The following is a 22,058-nucleotide window of genomic DNA, read 5'->3' on the forward strand; positions in this document are numbered from 1 at the left end:
TAATAGTTTATTATCCTTTTAAACTGGTACTTTAAATTATTATTCTTGTAACTAATACACAAACACAAATTTTAAGAAAGATGTCATGTGACCCTTTAAGTACTAAAGACTTTACTTTAGAATCAGTTGTTAGAAAATATATGTTTACATTTGTCCTGTGTGGTTACAGAGCATTAGAATTGGCACCACTGTTACACTAAGATGATTGTATGAAGTCATTAAAAGTGTATGAATGCTAAGAATTTTTCTAACTGGGGAATTCCGGCATGTATATAGGTTTTGGTTCATATTTTTAACTCCATGTAAAAAAGGTGTGAAACCAAAATCTGTGATGCCTGAACTGAGATGGTACACTGTAAAACCTATATCAATCAATCAACATTAATTAAGTCAATTTTTTAATTCAAATCCTAGACTTGTTAGTTGTTTTGGTAATGAAAAACATTATTCACTTTAATAAACTGCAAAAATACACTCTGAATAAATAAAGAGAAATCTCTAAGCACACAGATAAAACAGACCAAGTTCATTTCCTAGCTAAAAAATTTCTAAGTCTACATTTCTGAGCTATGTCCAAGCTAAAAAAATGACTTAGTTCTTATTTCCGAGGTTTGTCCGAGCCAAAAATAAACTAAGTTCTAATGTCCAGGGTATTTCCTAGGTTCTTTTTAATGTATGAGGTAATGTCCAAGGTTTGCTTATAAAACCTTGGACAAAATATCAGCATTGTCCGAGGTTTCCCAGGTTTTCCTAGGAAAACAATCGAAAAACCTCGGATGGCCAAGGTTTTAGGTCAGAATTCCAAGTATAACGTCGTAAAATGTATAGCCAGGACTGACCACAGAGCATTTCAACACAGAGCATTCTGTGCCAAGCATCTTAATAAAATTCTTGTTATTCTATAAAATATCTTAAAGAATAATATATTAAAAATATCATATAATATCTAATGTCTGATATCGCTAGCATTGGCATTATCAATACTCTCATCAGCGAGTTAATCTCTGCAATCAGTGACTTGTAAGTAAAAACTATTTAATGTTATTTGGGCTCGGAGTATATCAAGAACAAATTTACCAGTTTTGAAAATCACCTTGACGTTGATGTACAGCTCAGACAATTACATGCTTCAATGACGGGTTCATTGGATCTGCAAACAAAGCTAAGCATGCATGTGAAGAACATCCATATTCATTTTCAACAGCCTTCATGGGTTATGAACAATTTCAGTGCTGCAGCATTTACTCTACAATGTTATGTGTGTGTGTGTGTGTGTGTGTGAGAGAGAGAGAGACTTGGATTTTTTTACGTAGCTTTAACAATTTTTTGGTCATATAGCTATGATGTCTTCAGTGTAGCAGTTTATAGTGATGTCTAGTACTGTGGCATCATGCTGCAGATGTAGCATGATGTCCTACCCAGTAACATTATCCTGACACCAGGCCAACCAGTCCTAACACTAACCTCTTAATGCTAAGCGCCAAGTGAGGCAGCTGTTAGTACCATTTTTGTAAGTCTTTGGTATGACTTGGGGGGGATCAAACCCACGACCTCCAACATCCGAGGCGGACGCTCTAACCACTAGGCCACCAGAGCAGTTGACAATGTTATTGTTTGTAATATTGATTGAAATTAATGATCAAGTATTCCAATGTTGGAATGCAGACTGTTCTAGAGCCATTTCTGGAGCCAAACTTTGTGTAATGTAATATGCTAGAATGCCTTGTGCTGTAAAATAATTTATATGTTGGATATGTTGTATGGGAAACCATATTAGGAAACATAATAATAATGATACTATTATTATTTTTAATGACAGAATCTTTATTTATTGACTACAACTTATTTCCGTTAAAGTCCTCTCTAATATGCAGAATTTACAAGCTATTGCCACTCACATCTGAACCTTTTGGATGGGAGAATTTTTCTCCTGTCTCCTCTCCCTTCCATCACTCACTTTAATCTCCAGTATTTGCAAATTTACTGTAGAAAAATTTATTTTTTCCATATTTTTCACACCTTTTTATTGTAGTATACTGATGGAAATAATATCTGTGAGCATGTGACTGAATTGGCTTAAATAGGGCAAGATGATTTATTTGTTGATTTCAGTCAGCATAAAACCATTAACACCCCTTTGATTCTTTCAGCATGATCAGTTGGCTTCAGTGTTTGAAGTTTGTTTACATAGATTATTCAGTGTGTGATCAGAAGTTATACTGAACGGATTAAAGAGTTTAATTGATTATGGATGTATTACTAAAGAGCTCAGTCAGCATAAAAAAGGGTCAGTTTGGCTTCGGTATTTAAAGTTTATTGAGATAATTAATCTCCCAATGTCAGCTCCCCAAAATCTAAGCAATTGAAATATCACTCAAAATTCAGTGATAGGTGGAAATGGGAATTTCATTGGTTGGAATCAAGATTCTGCCCTTCCGTAAAACTGGCTCTTATGATAACCTGCATGAAGAATGATATTACTTATCATGCAGTATTTTAAGGCACATTAAATACAACAACAAATATGGCATCACTGAAATCTATGTTCGTGGAATCTGCGTCAAATGTGGTTGAAGATACATATGTTGAGACAGTTTGACAACTCTAAAGCTGATCATAAGCTCTCATTTGTGGCAGATCATTTTTCAGATCAAGTCAAAATAATGTTCCCAGACATTGCACAAAAGTTCTCACACAATGGATGGAAACTACTCACATAGTGACCAAAACTTTCAGTCATCATTAGGATAAGAAAACCAAAGACGTGCCACAGTGAAAAATTTGCCATTTTAATTTTAAATATCCTGCCTCTTTTTAAAGTCAAAACTCCAGACCAAACTTTACAAATCTCATGATTTGTCCAAGATGACCACTCTGTACGGTCACACATCAGTTCTGTCACACATACGCTCTCTTTCTCTCTCTCTCACTCTCTCTCTCATATACATGTATATATATTGTAGATCATATGTATGCATTTATGTAGACTTTCACACTTGTCCTACTTCCCAATGCAGTGGTCCCCTCTTAAACAGCCCCCTTGACCAGTGGCCGCCTGCTGTATATGGCCTGAATCCCATGGCATTGATGAGTTTGTGTTCTGAGTACCTCTCAGGGACAGTCACCTTTCTAACACTGCCAGCATATTAATGCAAAAACTGTCAAATGAACCCCACCTGAGTGGCCGCGTTGTCATTGTTGTTTACAGACAAACCTCCCTAAATTTTTTCACCATGATGATAGAGTAACTTTAATCCATACAGAGAGGCAAGTAATCTGATTATTCTTACTGATATGTGTTTCCTAAATGTTAGGTTTTATCACTTCGATAATTACAGACTATAATTATAAAGATGACAAAAGCTACTGCTGAGAAGTACAGTGTTGTCCAGCTCAAGTCAGCATGGCATCCAGTTGCCAGATAGTAAAATGGTATGTTAGCCTTTGTGGCTTCCCTCTCTTAGATAATGATAATGTACTAAGCCTGGTACCAGACTGAATAACCACATAAAAAAGTCCATGACATGACTCACTCACTTCCTCATAAACATTGAGAATTTCATGTGTTAGCTTCAAATTGCTAGTGAAGGAATATGTTGTTGTGGAAAGTGCAAAATGTCCTCAGACATTCTTAGTTAAGAACAAAAAGTGAAAGCAATTTGACTAAATGAAAAGAGCCTGGAGTCCTTTTATCACTAATGAGAAATGTGGTGTCTGAAATATTCAAATAAGCATTTTCAGTATACATTAAACTGTAGTGAGTGAGTAAGAGGAATTGATGGATTTACATGGATAGTTAGTGCCAGATGGTTATGCCCAGATTTTATTGACAGTGTGGTTTGAACATGATGATTATTCATACTTTAAAAAACATAACATTGATATTAGTTTTATCACATATTGCTCATAACCTGATAATATTTTAAATGAAAATATTACATAATATTAGATATGCTTTTCATATTTAATATGTAGTTATTACTCACTTCTATTTGAAACCCATTTAGAAAGGCCACCCCTCTAATAAAGTAATTTTCCTGCTTCAAAAAGGGTGGCATTATAAGATTTATTCAATATTTAGCATGTGAGGCATTGTGCTTCTCATGTTTAAAATACATCATTCCCACATCAACAGAATTTCAAATAATTTATGTTTGTTGTTTTAACTTGTTTTGCAGATGGCATTAAGCTTGCTCTATGCTTCTTTGGGACTAAAGTGCTGGCTCAAATATCGGGTAGGTTTAGAATCATAGCATTAATTATATACCAGTAATCCTGTTTTTGTAAGTTTATAATGTTTTTATTTTTCTCACATCCAGAGCACTCATTGTCATTAAATTTTTACAAATTATCTCGTAAAGAAAATGTGTGTGTGTGTGTGTGTTAAATAACTAACCAATCTATCAAAGTATTGATAACTTTTCAGTATTGATAACTGCATAGATACAATAGGTGAAGAATCAATATAAAATTACAGTTATCCTTTTATTGTCATTGGTCATGAATGGTTATTAGTTGTTTGCCTTTTTATTCTTTAAATTGTGAATTCATCTGAGATAGTCATAGCAGGCACATGCACTCATTTCTGTCAGTAAGGAAGATAAACTATAAATAGAATTGGCAGGGGGTACATCCCAAACCGTACGAGTTATGCCCTTCTTGTTAATTTGTACTAGGGGAGTGGGTGTTGTCAGTAGTTTATTCTGTAACTGACTAAAACGAGTATATATGGCCGCTGCACTTGTTTTGCAGCTAAAGGAAATACAATTTAACAATTTAAATGATTTGAATATATATATATATATATATATATATATATATATATATATATATATATATATATATATATATATATGCTGATATGACACAGATGACTAACCAAGTATTTTTTAGATTCATTAATTCATTACTAAGATTAAAAACGAAGAACCTACATTATGTGTTTTGATTGTTGTAATTTTAAATGTGAATATGTATCCAGGGCATAAAAATTGGCTCACTCATATAGTTTCACTGTCAGCAACAAGTACAATGATGAATGAAAGTTTCATACTAATGCAGGTTGGTGAGATCAGACACCAGCTTGAACAAGAATGAGAGGCAGAGGCTGCACTTAGCAAAGGGTGCTGCCAGGTTGTCAGTGTCATAAGTCTGCCAGTATGCTTATGGGAGCCTGTGATGTAGGCCTACCTGCTGCCATTATTGTCACCCTCATTGTCTTGAGTCTTTAGTCAGCTGCCCTAACTTGTTTTTCAATACTGAACTTTCTGTTGTGTCCAGATCCTGTTAAATCATATGTAAATCTAAACGGTCCTCAGAGATAAACTCACAGCTGTTATGTATATTTAATTTATGTTGTGTGCTTGATTTTGTCCTTGTGAGGTTTTGGATAGAATTTTATGAGGCATTTTGTCATCATTGTAAATAGTAAACAGAATGTTTAATAAAATTTGAGTTCAAGTCCTAATCTTGTTTATAATTTGCTGGAATTTTCTAATATTTCTCCAGATAATGCTGTTGCATCATAGGTCAAATTAAATCAGTGTACATAGAGGATTGGAAGGAAATTATTCATTCCTTTTTTAAGATCAGTCCATATAATCATTTATAGTTGTGTTCAGATACAAATTTTAGATGAATTGTTTATTTAAATCTTTCATTGGAATTACTCATTGCTTATTGACATAATTAACAGTTTATTTTTGTGAATTCATTTAAAGACATTTCTGGATTGCATCATTGATAAATGGCATTCAAGAGTATTGGTACATGGGGATATTAAAGATTAGTGGAATTCAGTTGGAACATTCTATACATTTGGACTTGTGATAGGATATTTAGGATTAATTGGGATTTATTTAACAATATTGTAAGTGTTTCAGAGATTTTCACGTTTTAAATTAGAGAAATAAACTATTTGTTGAGTTTACTAAATGATTTGGTTTCACTTTTTTCTGTCACATAGTTTAAGACATAGAGTCATTACATACTGAAGTTCTTGTAATAGGCTATCATGTGCTCTTTTGGACAGGCTGAACTGCAGACAAAATATGCAAAGGGTCACAGATTTTACATCTGGACATGTATCAGTACTAGATTACTGAATGTGTTGCTAAAATATTCACAGTCAATCACACAATAGTACTGATATTTTAAAGAATAAACAATTTCCTTCAAATCAATACAAATAATGCCAATTTTTTTAAAATAAAAGGATAACCACCTTATGAAGAGAGTAAAAAAATATAAAAAGATTGGGACTACATTCTTGTGACTCAGAAGTAATAATTGTGTCTTGAGTTCAGCAAAAACTGCCAAAATGCAATTTTGTTTTGATTCCTCAGACTCTTGGGACTAGACCTTGTCACCTCATGAAAATGCAATTGTTTTGTTACCTCTGACTCTTGGGACTAGACCTTGTCACCTCATGAAAATGCAATTGTTTTGTTACCTCTGACTCTTGGGACTAGACCTTGTCACCTCATGAAAATGCAATTGTTTTGTTACCTCTGACTCTTGGGACTAGACCTTGTCACCTCATGAAAATGCAATTGTTTTGTTACCTCAGACTCTTGGGACTAGACCTTGTCACCTCATGAAAATGCAATTGTTTTGTTACCTCTGACTCTTGGGACTAGACCTTGTCACCTCATGAAAATGCAATTGTTTTGTTACCTCTGACTCTTGGGACTAGACCTTGTCACCTCATGAAAATGCAATTGTTTTGTTACCTCAGACTCTTGGGACTAGACCTTGTCACCTCATGAAAATGCAATTGTTTTGTTACCTCTGACTCTTGGGACTAGACCTTGTCACCTCATGAAAATGCAATTGTTTTGTTACCTCTGACTCTTGGGACTAGACCTTGTCACCTCATGAAAATGCAATTGTTTTGTTACCTCTGACTCTTGGGACTAGACCTTGTCACCTCATGAAAATGCAATTGTTTTGTTACCTCAGACTCTTGGGACTAGACCTTGTCACCTCATGAAAATACAATTGTTTTGTTACCTCTGACTCTTGGGACTAGACCTTGTCACCTCATGAAAATGCAATTGTTTTGTTACCTCTGACTCTTGGGACTAGACCTTGTCACCTCATGAAAATGCAATTGTTTTGTTACCTCAGACTCTTGGGACTAGACCTTGTCACCTCATGAAAATACAATTGTTTTGTTACCTCTGACTCTTGGGACTAGACCTTGTCACCTCATGAAAATGCAATTGTTTTGTTACCTCTGACTCTTGGGACTAGACCTTGTCACCTCATGAAAATGCAATTGTTTTGTTACCTCAGACTCTTGGGACTAGACCTTGTCACCTCATGAAAATGCAATTGTTTTGTTACCTCTGACTCTTGGGACTAGACCTTGTCACCTCATGAAAATGCAATTGTTTTGTTACCTCAGACTCTTGGGACTAGACCTTGTCACCTCATGAAAATGCAATTGTTTTGTTACCTCTGACTCTTGGGACTAGACCTTGTCACCTCATGAAAATGCAATTGTTTTGTTACCTCTGACTCTTGGGACTAGACCTTGTCACCTCATGAAAATGCAATTGTTTTGTTACCTCAGACTCTTGGGACTAGACCTTGTCACCTCATGAAAATGCAATTGTTTTGTTACCTCTGACTCTTGGGACTAGACCTTGTCACCTCATGAAAATGCAATTGTTTTGTTACCTCTGACTCTTGGGACTAGACCTTGTCACCTCATGAAAATGCAATTGTTTTGTTACCTCAGACTCTTGGGACTAGACCTTGTCACCTCATGAAAATACAATTGTTTTGTTACCTCTGACTCTTGGGACTAGACCTTGTCACCTCATGAAAATGCAATTGTTTTGTTACCTCTGACTCTTGGGACTAGACCTTGTCACCTCATGAAAATGCAATTGTTTTGTTACCTCAGACTCTTGGGACTAGACCTTGTCACCTCATGAAAATACAATTGTTTTGTTACCTCTGACTCTTGGGACTAGACCTTGTCACCTCATGAAAATGCAATTGTTTTGTTACCTCTGACTCTTGGGACTAGACCTTGTCACCTCATGAAAATGCAATTGTTTTGTTACCTCAGACTCTTGGGACTAGACCTTGTCACCTCATGAAAATGCAATTGTTTTGTTACCTCAGACTCTTGGGACTAGACCTTGTCACCTCATGAAAATGCAATTGTTTTGTTACCTCAGACTCTTGGGACTAGACCTTGTCACCTCATGAAAATGCAATTGTTTTGTTACCTCAGACTCTTGGGACTAGACCTTGTCACCTCATGAAAATGCAATTGTTTTGTTACCTCAGACTCTTGGGACTAGACCTTGTCACCTCATGAAAATGCAATTGTTTTGTTACCTCTGACTCTTGGGACTAGACCTTGTCACCTCATGAAAATGCAATTGTTTTGTTACCTCTGACTCTTGGGACTAGACCTTGTCACCTCATGAAAATGCAATTGTTTTGTTACCTCTGACTCTTGGGACTAGACCTTGTCACCTCATGAAAATGCAATTGTTTTGTTACCTCTGACTCTTGGGACTAGACCTTGTCACCTCATGAAAATGCAATTGTTTTGATTCCTCTGACTCTTGGGACTAGACCTTGTCACCTCATGAAAATGCAATTGTTTTGATTCCTCTGACTCTTGGGACTAGACCTTGTCACCTCATGAAAATGCAATTGTTTTGTTGATTTAATAGAAATTACTCAAGATTTATTACTTCAAAAATTCAAGATAGGAACAGACCCCTAAAAAATTGAGAATCATTTTGGATTTAAATTTTGCAAAAGAGTTTCTAGTAAATGACTGTATTGACAAATATCATAACCTAGACTAATGGCTGGCGAAATACTGACCATGGACTGGATCCTGCCTATGACATGGTTTTATCCGCTAATTTACATTCGATGGTGTTGCTTTAAAATTCACTTATCTAGCCTGTGTCCTGAAGGAAGTTGCCCATGGCTGACCTAGACAGTACAGTGTACCTCATTTATTCAAAAGTGGATGATCTGGTTGAATTGATTACCATATTTCATGTTATATTTTGTACCCTTTAAGTGTTCATACACCTTCAAGCCTTGAAAATAATAATTAATTAATTCTATCATATTTTTCGTACACAAAATTTAATATTTTTTTGGTCATCCTATTATTTTTTGTACATAAAACAACATACTGTGAAGATTTACTTCTGCGAAAGTGATTAAAAAAATGTACGGCCCTTTAAATTTCACAGCTGAGAATAATTGGATAAAATCATTGTTTTAGTTGCATTTTTATTTCTCTATTATTTTCATTTCATTTTGTTAAAATTGAAGACAGGTTCCCATTTCAAACAGATTCAGAAATGTACCATAGTTTGATTTAGGTACATCAAATGACCAGGGTATTGTTTTGTACGCAAGTTATGAGTAGTGACTAACTTTGGGCATGTTCTTAACTGAGGCATCGAATAGTGAAACAGGAGATTAATGCAATATAACAATCGTCATTTATAATCATTCATGTAGGTCATTGATAATTTCTTTCTTTTGTTTATGTATTTCACTACATATTTTTATGTTTTTATTTGCATCATGTTTCAAACGGCGTCAGAAAAAAATGACATATCACTTAGCTATGCAAAACAACCAATTTATTCTTTGCCAAGAATATTTGGCATAATCCCATATGAGAAAAATAAATATTTGTTTCCTCAATGAAACATAATCCTGAATTATCTGTTATCTTTGCATAAATGTGTATCTGAGGCATCTAATAATGAAAAAAAAAAAAAAACTAAAGAAATATTCACCAATTCTAAGTGTGTAGAATTCTGTTAACCAAGACTCTATTCACATTCATTTTATTGCCCTTTTTTGTCTTTTGTATCAGCGAGAAAATATAATGATTGATGTATTTGTTCTGTTGTTGTCATTTCAGTATATATATACTGCTATTTATTAACAGCTGGACAATGTCATTAATGAGCGCACTAGATTACATCAGTCAGTGTAACAAAGAAACGTGTGCATTTGAAAATGAGTTCAGAAGCCATCTGAGTTATTTATCTAGTAAAAATAATATCTCAGTAGACCACAGACCATTGGGAAATTAATCTAATTGTCACAATTTAGTAATGCATTAAAAGCAATAAAACCCAATTAGTTTTAATCATAAATGCAAAAGTCATTGACTCCACGAGTTCGATTTATATATACCGGTAGTTAATATCATCAAAGATCTTGGTCTGTTTGTGCTTGGGCATGTCTTCATTCTTAAGTTTCTTAATCAAACCCCTGCCAATGGGAGAGACTTTTATCCCACAACCACATAAATGCACTGAACCACCAAACAAAAGGTAGAAAATTTTACCTGGACGGCCCAGAAAAGACAAAGGTGAAGCCCATCACCTGTCTGTTACTTCAGTTATCGAGATCACCAATGTAAAAGATGATGCAGAACTGCAGAAATCAAATATTGATGCAACAGATAATACCATCATACCAAAAGACACTATTGAAAAGGTGCCCATTGTTGCTGAAACATTTCCTGAGCCTGCAGTAGACAAACTGGACTACAGCAAAGATATGAGGGATATAAGCCAGTTTCCTGGTACTGCAAAGTTACCAGTAAAAGGACAGTATAAGAAATGGGACATTAACGATTAAAAATTAATTGTTGAGTCGACAAATTAGGCCCATAGCTGGAATTAGGCCCATAGCTGGAATTAGGCCCATAGCTGCAAAGTACCACCTTACACCAAGTACTTTATGAGGCTGGATGAAAATGGATTTTTCAAAAAATATTTAAAGGACGAAGAAAGGGTCTATCCTAGGTGCCAGCCGAACCTTGATGTATTTGCATGAGAAGGATCAGAAAATTTTATCCTGGTTATTTTGTATGCGGGACCATAATGTGTCTGTAACAATTGAGAATTTACAAAATTATGCTACTGCAGTTATTCAGGAGGAAAATCTAAAGTTTCAGGGCTCAAGAGGATGGGTTAATGGATTTTTTAAGCGAAATGGACTTGCACTGAGATATAGAACTTCAATATCTCATAAACTACCTTGAGACCTAGAGGAAAAAATAGACTGCTTTACCAGATATATAAGAAGGCTGTGGGAGGATGAGGAATTTGATGAACATTTAATTGGAAATATGGACAAAATACTAGTGTATTTGAACTTGGTTCCAGGGAAGATAATTGATAAAGTCAGAACGAGAGAGGTGCGTATTAGAGGTACCAGCAGTGACAAGTGCCATTTAACTTGTGTAATGACATGCCTGGCATCTGATGACTTGTTGCCACCCATGATAATCTTTCAGGGAAAAAGAAACTTACAAAGTCTAAAAATCACAAAGGGAGTTGTAGTGAAAGTTCAACAAAAAGCATGGATGGATGAACACCTAATGTTGGATTATATTGATGCAGTTTAGGAAGTACACACGAAGCGCATGCCTTCTCTCCTATTGTTGGACTCATTCCATAGCCATTTGACTGATGGAGTAAAAACAACTCCATTAAAAAATCCAGAACAACAATGGCAGTAATCCCGGGTGAATGCACAAGTGAACTACAACCACTGGATGTATATCTATATAAGCCTTTCAAGGGACTGCGGCAGAAAAATGGTCAACATACATGAAGGACCATGCTTCCAAAAATATTGCAACCTGAGAAGCTGGTGAGGAAGCAACCAAAAGAATTCCAGTCCCTTCAAAGCAGCACTAGATGATTGACTGGAATTTTGAAGCCAGTGAAGAATTAAATAAGAAAAAGGACATGATAATCAGTAGCTTCAAAGTTATTGGTCTTTCAAATGTAGTAAATGGTAGAGAGGACAACTACAAAAGGAGTGACAATGCAGCTCCATTGGAAAGTCTTTCTAGTGATGAAGAATATGATTGGTTTGAGGGTTTTGAGGTGGAAGACTTGTAAAACTTTTTTAATTATGAATGTTTCATTGCATCATGTTTTTGCATTTGTTTTGTGCATTCCCCAGCGTTGGATCACAATTTATATCCTTGAAAATAAGATGTTTTGTTTATAAGTACAAAAATATATTTTATACACGTTGCTTTGTTGTTTTCTCTCTTAAATTCATTTGCCATTTTTTTTCCAAGTGGTTCAGAACAAGTATCAGTAGATTAATATTGTTCTTGAGCTAATAGGATTGTCGTACACATTTTTGACACCCCATGGGGAGCCTCATTTTCCTATGTAGAGCCTCCTTAATTTGATCTGTTGAAGTAAATCTGGTCCTCAATCCAGTATTTACTGGAAAACACCAAACCAGAGGTCAAGCCTTTTAAATTAGGAGGTATATTACATCTGCATTATTTTAGTAACTGCTCCGGTGGCCTAGTGGTTAGAACGTCCACCTCGGATGCAGGAGGTCATGGGTTCGATTCCTGGCTGAGTTATACCAAAGACTTTCAAAAGTGGTACTAACAGCTGCCTCACTTGGCGCTCGGCATTAGGAGGTTAGTGTTAGGATTGGTCAGCCTGGTGTCAGGATAATGTGACTCGGTGGGACATCATGCTACATGTCTGCGGCATGATGCCCCAATGCTAGACATCACTATAAACTGCCACACTGTATACATCATTGCAATATGACTGAAAAATTGTTAAAGCTACGACTACGTTAAAAATCACACATGTCTGCATAGCCATGTGGCACAGTGACAATAGATCTCATAATTACAACCAAAATGATTTATTTATTTAGGTTTTAATTGCCAATGGAGTATAATAGTGTGCTTGTAGTGTTTACGTAAGGAATAACACAATTGTCAGGTAACTGAACAATAAAGATTTCTCTCTCTCTCTCTCTCTCTCTCTCTCTCTCTCTCTCATAATAACAACATTAATTCAATTGTTGAATTGAGAGCAGAATGAGACAGAATTTGTATATTAGTTTGTACATTAGATTGTCAAGTGTCATGTGTTTTGCATGCCTTGTCTGGGTACGATCCCTTTATTTTTCGTACACGGTCATTACGACTACCTTAGAACCTGTCTTGAAAGACCACACCTTCTGCCAAAAAATAATGGTCTCGCAAGACAGGCAGTCTCTCATAACAGGTTGTAACACTATATAATCAATCAATCTGTGCATGGAGATTCTGGTCTCTCAAAACAGGTGGTCTCTCATAGCAGTGGTCTCTCAAGACAGGTTTTACTGTAATTGATAATTTTTTATTTTACATATAATTTTGTGTGCACTGAAATTAATAATTATTTTTTCATGTACAAAAAATAACATGAAATATGGTACACAAAAAGGAATAGTTTGTTTGCTCTGTAAAAAGGATCTTAAACAGGCTAATTTTACCTGATCGGGGAGATTATGGTATGCTTAAGATGTAGAAGACATGTTTACTTTCATGTGTGTGTGTGTGTGTGGTTTGAATTTTTAACGTAGCTTTAACAATTTTTCAGCCATATTGCTACGATGTCAGCAGTGTGACAGTTTATAGTGATGTCTGGCACTGGGGCATCATGCCGCAGACATGTAGCATGATGTCCCACCCAGTCACATTATCCTGACACCAGGCTGACCAGTCCTAACACTAACCTCTTAATGCATGAGCGCCAAGCGAGGCAGCTGTTCGTACCATTTTTTTTAGTCTTTGGTATGACTTGGCAGGGAATCAGACCATCAACCTCCTGCATCCGAGGTGGATGCTCTAACCACTAGGCCACCGGAGCGGTTGTTTACTTTCATAGAGTTTTATCTACATATCTGCAAGGTGCAGCTCAAATCTGTCATCAAGTTACAAATGCCATTTTTTCCCTTTTCCTTAAGTTAAGCATAGCACTTAACATTATTTGGATGTGTAGCGGGGTGCCAAAACGAGAAATAAAGCTGTAATTGCATATGATATTTTAGGCAATATGTTACAGAAACAAGTAACTGTAGAAGCCAAAGAAAAGTGTCATCTGTCCTCAACAAGAATGATAGATAAGAACCTGGCTTAGACAAATACATTCTGCCAAAAATACAAGATTTAGAATTCCATATTATGCCAGGAGTAATCTTAAATCATGGAATACACATCTTCCATTCTGAAATGGTATGTCAATAATGATAGAAGAATGGTCAGTTCCTGATGGAGACTTTTATGAGGGAAGTTTCTTCCACAATGAATTTACAGCATTTCTTCATAATCAGAGACTGCATATTAAAGCCTATAAAATTTTGAAGCATTGTTGATTATTTGAAGCAATGGAGCTCTCCTTTTAGGATAATTTTTTGGGGTTTGGGGCAATCAAGAATCAGTGTTATTAACTCGGGAGCAGTGAAGTATTAATTCATATGATCTTGCCTTGAGTATAACCAGACATAATTTGTGTTTGCATATTCCAATAAGATATGTTTTCTTTATGTCACATTAAATTTTTCACTCGATATTTATGTAAGGAGACTGTTCTGTTGGGATCATAGTGGAGAAAATACCGTATTAAATATGTAACTTGTCTTGCTTTACAAGGTCTAGAACACATTAAAAATGATATTTTAACAACCAGAGAATAATTATATGCATGACAAATTGTCTAGATATTATCAACAAGTCATTCAGACAGTCAGTAGCAACTAGAACCTTTACCCTCATCATTTTGCAACATATCTCATCCTTTCAAACGTATGAAATGATTTCTGGTTTGTGTCAGTGTTTGCTATTAGCTGATTCAAAAATAAATATTTCAGAAACTGAATCACAATATGCTGTTTTTATTTTGAAATTTGGTTTCCTTAAATAACATGATTGTCTTTGTTAATTTATTGTAGATCTTTGAATTATACTTTAAATTCAACCATCTGCAAATTTGGGTATTTATCCATAGATAATTTATTCCATCTTCATACCATACTATTTTAACAATCCTCCTCTCAGGATTAGTCAGGCATTTTACATGTTGTTATTATTGAATGTGTCTCTCAATCTTCATCTTTTGTGAAAAGAATATGAGTGGTCCAAGATTTAACATTTGATGGATTAAATCAAGGCATCATGGTTAGCAAATGAATACTATGGAGGGGCCCAGTAACTTCTTTTCTGAATATTTGGTACTTAATTTTTGCTGTGCCTGTTCTGGCATTTTTTGCAAAGTAGGATTTAATTTGCATTATGTGACTGAGCTCTTCTGCATCCTTTAAAAGTTTACCTTCATATATTTTGGGATGGATATAGAAGCTTAGACTCCTTGAAAACAACTAAATTTCTGCTTCTGTGAGTGGAGTCTTAGAGAGATTTACAACTGCTTCACAATCAGATATAAATGGGTTTTTTTTATTTGTCATCTGCCCTTTTGTTTTTAGTTTTCATCAGTTTATATTTGATATTTGTGTGGAACCATGACCCAACACTTAATTATACTAAGGTAGCTGAGCATGCCATCAACAAAATGTTCCAAGAGGTACGTAGAGACCAGAAGACCACAGAATTTCTTACACCCCAAAAATCTATATTTCTCGAAGAATAATTACCAGATCTCAGTACCTAAAAAGCCTCCCAACCACCTCATGTTGCAAGTATCCATGTTCACATATCGCTCAGATTAAAAACTAGCAACACTTGATGGTCACAAAGGAGGTGATGGGCTAGAGTTAATGCTCTTTGATCCGGTAAGTATTCTTATAGAAATATAAAAAAAAATTTTTTTAAATGTTCTTTCCATGCATAATTTTTACAAGTTGGTGAACCAAATAGTCAGTCATCTGTTTTACAGTCATATGTAAGCTGTCAGTCATTAGTATTTTTTCATGGTGTTAAAACAAAGATCAGTCATTTTTTTTTTAAGTATGTCATGGTTTAATTTATAGACTGGATTTAAGTGAGCAGGATACAATAATCTTGTAACAACATATTTGCTTCTATTATGATTTTGTTAAATAGTGCAATGAAAGAAAACAATAATAATAATAATAATAATAATATTCACTGCATTCTATTTGTTCAGAAAGTAATTTTGAAAGGTATTTATATTAATCTATATTCTTGTTTTACAGATCTCTATGCTCAGAGAGAATTTACATGGACATTCCTAGGATCTGCCCTAGCAGTTGTTGCATTTGGTCTATTAGTTCCTTTAGTACTATTCCATGTAGCACAGTTTGTGATAGGTATGTTTATAATCAGAAGATAGATTGCATGCTCTTATTGTAAAGTAAGCTAATAATGTTGATATTTTTCTGATATCCAGATATGTCACTGTCATTAAATTTCCAAGAATTATTTCATAAGGAAACCATTATATTTACCAGGCTGCTCTCTCCTGTTCTATACTACTCTGTGGCAAACTATTTACAGCCATATTATCTTTATTTTATTGGACCATTCATTTGGACGATAAGGTCACAATTCTTACCAAAAAATGAAATAATTCTAAAGGCATACTGAAGTCCAGCTTCAGAAACAATCATTTAGGATAGTTATTTTTCTACTTTTCTGTAGTTAGTTTTTAGCACTACTGGTCATAGACCAGAAGACCTTATGGGATAGTCTTTTGCCCATCATCTGTACATCCATCTGTTAGCAGAAATTTGTTTTAACTATTGCTCCCAAATTACTTTTTAGATTGCCATGATCCTTTGCACACTCATTCATCTCATGATCTGGTTGGTCCTAAATGAACATGGTGTTGCACAGACAGCCAGTACTGCCAACACAGTGGCCATCTTGAAATCGTATTGCTACATCTCCTGAATGTGTATGGTCATGTCAGCATGGGTCTTTTACTGAAAGTTTTCTTAGGTTGGTCCTAAATACAGATCATACCGATCTGGCATCCAATATGGCAATAAATATGAAAATCTTAAAAATATTTTTATTGCTACAACTTTTACATGGATAGTCATATATCAACATAGAGTTTTCACTATGAGACTTCTTCTGATTTCCATTTAGTCCAAACTGAAACTGGTGCCAATTCTGATCCCAATTATGACCACCATGGCAGCCATCTTGAAAATACTTTCCCAAGTAAAATTGAATTCCTATTGTCATTGATAATACTGAATTGAAAGTAAAGTATCTATAGTACTTTCTCATTCAATACAGTTAAGTATTTACCTTACAGTTTTAACTTTAATGCATAAATTTAGGCAACACCAAAAATTGATTTCACTATCATGTACTTAAAATGTTAAACCTAGACTGTAATAATCATATTTAAAATAGAATCCAATTATTTGTAATCAGGTGTGGACAAAATACATGTTTTACACGATTCAGATGAACAATGAACACATGTGGTACTTAAGATATAACCACATGTACTCACTGACATGTCTGAGCAAATTCTAAGAGTTGTATACCAGACAAAGTTTGATGCAAATAAAACATATGTACAGATAATTACTAATTCTCAGTGTTTTTGATGGCACTTTCTTTTCTAAATCTCCCACCCACTTAAGAAACAAAATTTTTAAATATTTGGGTCATCACTTTTTAGTTCATAGTGGTCATCTTGAATGTTTTATCACTACTCCTTCTAAAAAGTTATATTGGCATTTAATTTTCACCAAAATACTTCTTATGATGTCTAGCCATGTTGAAAATCTCATTACTACTCCTCCAGAATGAAAAGCCATATTGATATGGTATTTGCATCAGAAGACTTCTTGTACCTACCAGTGAGTCCTAAATCAAAATGGTGCCAATCTGTCTACTATAGTGGCCATTGGTCACAGTTTGAAAATATTGTTATCACAGCTTTGAATGAATAGTCGTATCAGCATGGGGTTTTCACTGAACTACTTCTTATAATGTTTTCTCGACATAAAATGTTAAAATGTTGCTGTTTTATGTCCATTATGTGACCAATTTGAAAATCTTGTTTTTGCTACTCTCCTTTAATGAAAAGTCATTTTGACATGGGTTTTTTCAGAAAATTTTTTATGGTGTCAAGTTGGTCCTTAATGGCCACCATATTGTTATCTCTACTCCTTGCAAACAGATGGTTATATCAGAATTGATTTTTCAACAATAGATTTCTTCAGATACCTTGTTGGTTGACTTAATGAAAATGGTACCAGTTCTACATTGAATAAGGCTGCCATGATGACTGCCTTTAAAATCTTCCTGTCACTCGATAACCATTTTGACATTATGACAGTGTACATGTACTGGTGGCACTTCACATGAGAACATCACACGTTGTGACAATTATTTTTTATTAGAAATAGTTTCAGTGGCAAATATAATATTGTTTCAGATATAAAAATATCTTGCCCTCTATGTTAGGGTTCTGCGTCAGTATATGACTGTAAGCTATGTTGCAGAGATATTGCGAGTGATCATGTCTATTGCATGTATGTCTAATGTTCATCACTCTTTGTGCTGGTTTTTTTCTAGGACAGTGTTTCATGAGTTTGAATAATATATTACATTTCACAGCATGATTTTACTTTCATTCTTATGGATTGCTCTTGGTCATAATCTGAAAATGTCAGACATGCTCTGTATAAAATTTATTCATGAATGTTTTCAGTTGTATCCAAACGTGCCATGTCTGACAGTCCAGAAAATCATCAGGTGAGCATTTACACATATTGAAAGTTGTATTCTGTCTATCAGGCCATCTTTAACTTACCTTTGAGAGTTTGCTGCTGTGTCGAAATAAGACTTTTAATAAATGTTTTGTTGAAATAGTAGTATTTCTTTGCAGTTCCATGCAGTTCTTGATGTTACAGCATACGGTTAAGATGTCCTGAAATTTCAAATATTGAAGATTTGGAAGGAAAAATGTATTTTGAAATATTTAAAGATTTGCTTATGACAGAATACTGCCATTTTATCACAATAAAACTTAGGTTGGTCCTGTAAAAAACCACAAGGGTTATGGTCTTGCATAAATCATCTGTAATCCGTTGGCATATTTTTATCAGTACTCCTCCTAAACTATTTGAAAGAAAGTGCATATCCTGAGGTCTGATTGGTTCTGAATGAAAATCATGTAGCTTGGTCATCTGAAAATGGATGTCTTTACAATCATGCCCTGTAGAGATGGGATTTCTAGTGCTAATGGTCTTAGACCAGAAGAACATATGGGGTGGTCTGGTGTCTGTGACACATCTGTTAGAACAAGATTGTTATCGCTACTTCTCCTAAACTACTTTAATGATTGCCTTATAATACACATTTATCCAATGGTCTAGTTGGTCCTAAATAAAATGATGTCATTCAAATATCCAACTTGGCCAACAGGGTGTCCATCTTGAAAATCTTGTCTAAAGTGTTCCTCTCTAAAGGATACTCATTTCAACATGGAGTTTTCAGTAAGACTTCTTACGATTACAATTTGGTCCTGACAGACTCACAGTACTAATGATATTGAAGAATTGGAACCAGTCTGGTAATGAGTGAAGATAAATGAGTATATATATAGGTTGGGCTGGCCAGGATTGGTTGATAATAAAGGTACGCTTTTAGTGAAAAGACTCTTTTGAGGGCTTATACTAATTATAACTGGAAAAAGACAGAGACAGTGTTTTATTGATAGAATTTCAGTCTCTCTACGACTTGAATTAGTATGACTCATTACTGAAATCAGCACCTGACTATTTGGTGCAGTATTGAAAGCACATTTCAAACACATGTTGATCCAGAAAATATTGTGACTTGTATGGTTTTCTCTACACAGAGCTTGCATATGGCTGAACATCCATTGATCATAAACACTCAGAAATTTTAAGTTATTGAATTTTTATGTCTGTTTGCATAGGTTTACTTTGGGAATTGAATTAGTATTGTAAAGTAAATCATATTGAGAAAAACAGCTCTGCAGTGATTTCACGTAATCATGTACTGTCAATTAATTATACTGTAAGTGCAAAATTATGGTTCTTTTTGTGGATAACAAGCAAAATTAATATAGTTTGTAAACTTCAGAGTAACTTTTTGTGGGAGGGGTGCAGTGTGTAGAGTGTTTAAATTTGACAATTCTAGGTGGAGTGTTATGCACATTGTTTAATATCTATGCAGTCAGATATATAAAGTTTATACAGTTTAGCATTTATAAAGTAATTATGACAGAAATGTGGTATTTCCTAGTTGTGTTTTGAAACGTTATGTTTCAGATATGATTACTTAGTTCTTTACCACAATGCTTACTGGCGATGACCCCTTATGATTTTGTGTCCCACCAGTTTCACTCAGTGAATGTTTTGGAACTTCATATTTTGTATTTTAATTGACTTGTGTCGACCAGAGATTATTTTTAAATTGTTCTTTGGGAAATTCAGGTAGGTTTTCTCATTCAGATCTCTTTTTCTGTAGCAAGGTATGCACATGTGGATGGTCACCTTGACGTTTTACTCATTTATTGCAAAGCTGGTAATTTATTTCAGTCTTAAATTGAAGAGAGATAAACAGTGATTGTAAGAGCAGTGACTTTTAATTAACATTTATTTGAATACTTTTTTCTGACATGGAGCTCAAATACTTCATTATTGCCAGGTCATTGCACCATTTCTATTTTTGGTGCACATGAACTTGCGATTTAATTTAATATTAATTAATGTAATATTTAATAAGCAAAAGTATCGACACTGTTTACATATGCCTTCTACTACAAATCAAAGTTCTGTCCAGTAAATTAAAGGTGAATATAGGACTTGCAATACTAATGATATGGAAGAATGGAAAGTAGTCAAGAAATGTGTGAAGATACAGTAGAGTATGTATGGGTTTGGCTGGACACGATTGGTTGATAATGAAAGGAACATATTAGTATAATGAATCTTTTGAGAGCTTATCCTAGATGCAACTAAAGCAAAGAGACATTGTTTTATTGATATAATTTCAGTCCCTGCTCCTCAGCATGTGGTCTGAACATGGGGTTTGCAAAGTCTTCTTTGTTGTTCCTAAATGAAATTATTTTTGATGATTTGACATCCAGTATGGACTATTACAGCAGCCATCTTGAAACTCCTGTTACTCATGTTGACGTGAGCTTTTCATGACTTCTTATGATATTTAGTCCTAAATGATAATGGTGTCAGTCTGATGACCAAATGGCCGCCACAGTGGCCATCATTAAAATCTTGTTATTGCTACACCTTCTGAATGGATGGTCATATCATGATGTCTGATTGGTTGTAAACAAAAATGGTCACAATATTTTATTCAATATGGCCTCCATTGTGGCCATCTTGAGACTTTTATTGCATCTTCTCATGACTGAAAAGTAATAGTACCATGGGTTTTACTCCACTACACTTCTGTTGACGTTTCATTGGTAATAAATGAAGAGGGTGTCTCTTGCACATCAAATATGGTCGCCACAGCAGTCTTTTTGAAAATCTTGTCATTATTACTCCTCCTGAATGGTTGGTCATATCAGCATTGGGCTTTTGTTAAATGACCTCTTGTGCTGTCTAGTCGGTTCATAATAAAAATGGTGCTGTTCATACATCCAATATGGCCACCAGATGGACCATAGATGGACCATCTTGAAAATATTATTACTCCTCAAGAATGAATGGTCATTACCTGAATGACTGTTCTCTTGTTTGGTCTCATATGGGTAACTTTCACTGATTACAATCCATGGGTTATTGATACATCATTTACTTTTTACTATTTTAATCAAATGTCATGGGGTAGAGGATCTTAACCTACATAAAGAAATATTTTTAAACAAGCGTTATAACTTAAAATTTAATATGCTTATTTAGCTGCTACTGCAAAGTATAGATTTAAGAGAGTGGAAAATTTGCAGAGTTTATGTAGGTGTAAAATCATATTGAAGCAGAAGTATCAAAAAGACAATACCTGTGTGCGGTGGAAATTTGTACACAATTACAACCATAAAGAACAGTTCCAGTTGACTAAGCTAGCTATGTATATGACTCTTCAGACAGCAGACTGTGAAAGGGGGTTTTCAGCAGAGAAGAATATTCATATGCAGATAAGGTACAGATTAAGCTCAGAAATAATCAGCAGATTTATAATTACATTGATACAACTAGAGTCAAGATCTTTAAAAGATTTTGATTTTAATAGAGCTCTTACAGAGTGGAGCTGAAAGAAAGAGAGTAAGATATTGACTTGTTAGGTG

General features: G+C 34.7%; 1 protein-coding gene across 4 annotated transcripts in view; it reads left to right on the top strand.

Annotated features, from left to right (window-relative positions):
- LOC149794012 (uncharacterized) overlaps nucleotides 1-22,058 on the top strand; it is a 61,380-nt gene that overhangs the window by 27,022 nt on the left and 12,300 nt on the right. For all 4 annotated transcript variants that reach the window (XM_089967948.1, XM_089967946.1, XM_089967945.1 and 1 more), the window contains exons 3-5: nucleotides 4,179-4,235; nucleotides 16,006-16,119; nucleotides 18,489-18,532. In XM_089967948.1, the coding sequence (XP_089824074.1) occupies nucleotides 4,179-4,235; nucleotides 16,006-16,119; nucleotides 18,489-18,532 (215 nt within the window). The remainder of the gene's footprint in view (nucleotides 1-4,178; nucleotides 4,236-16,005; nucleotides 16,120-18,488; nucleotides 18,533-22,058) is intronic.

The sequence above is a fragment of the Sinohyriopsis cumingii genome, chromosome 8, assembly GCF_028554795.1.
Source record: "Sinohyriopsis cumingii isolate HCF-2022 chromosome 8, ASM2855479v2, whole genome shotgun sequence".
Taxonomy (NCBI): Eukaryota; Metazoa; Mollusca; class Bivalvia; order Unionida; family Unionidae; genus Sinohyriopsis; species Sinohyriopsis cumingii.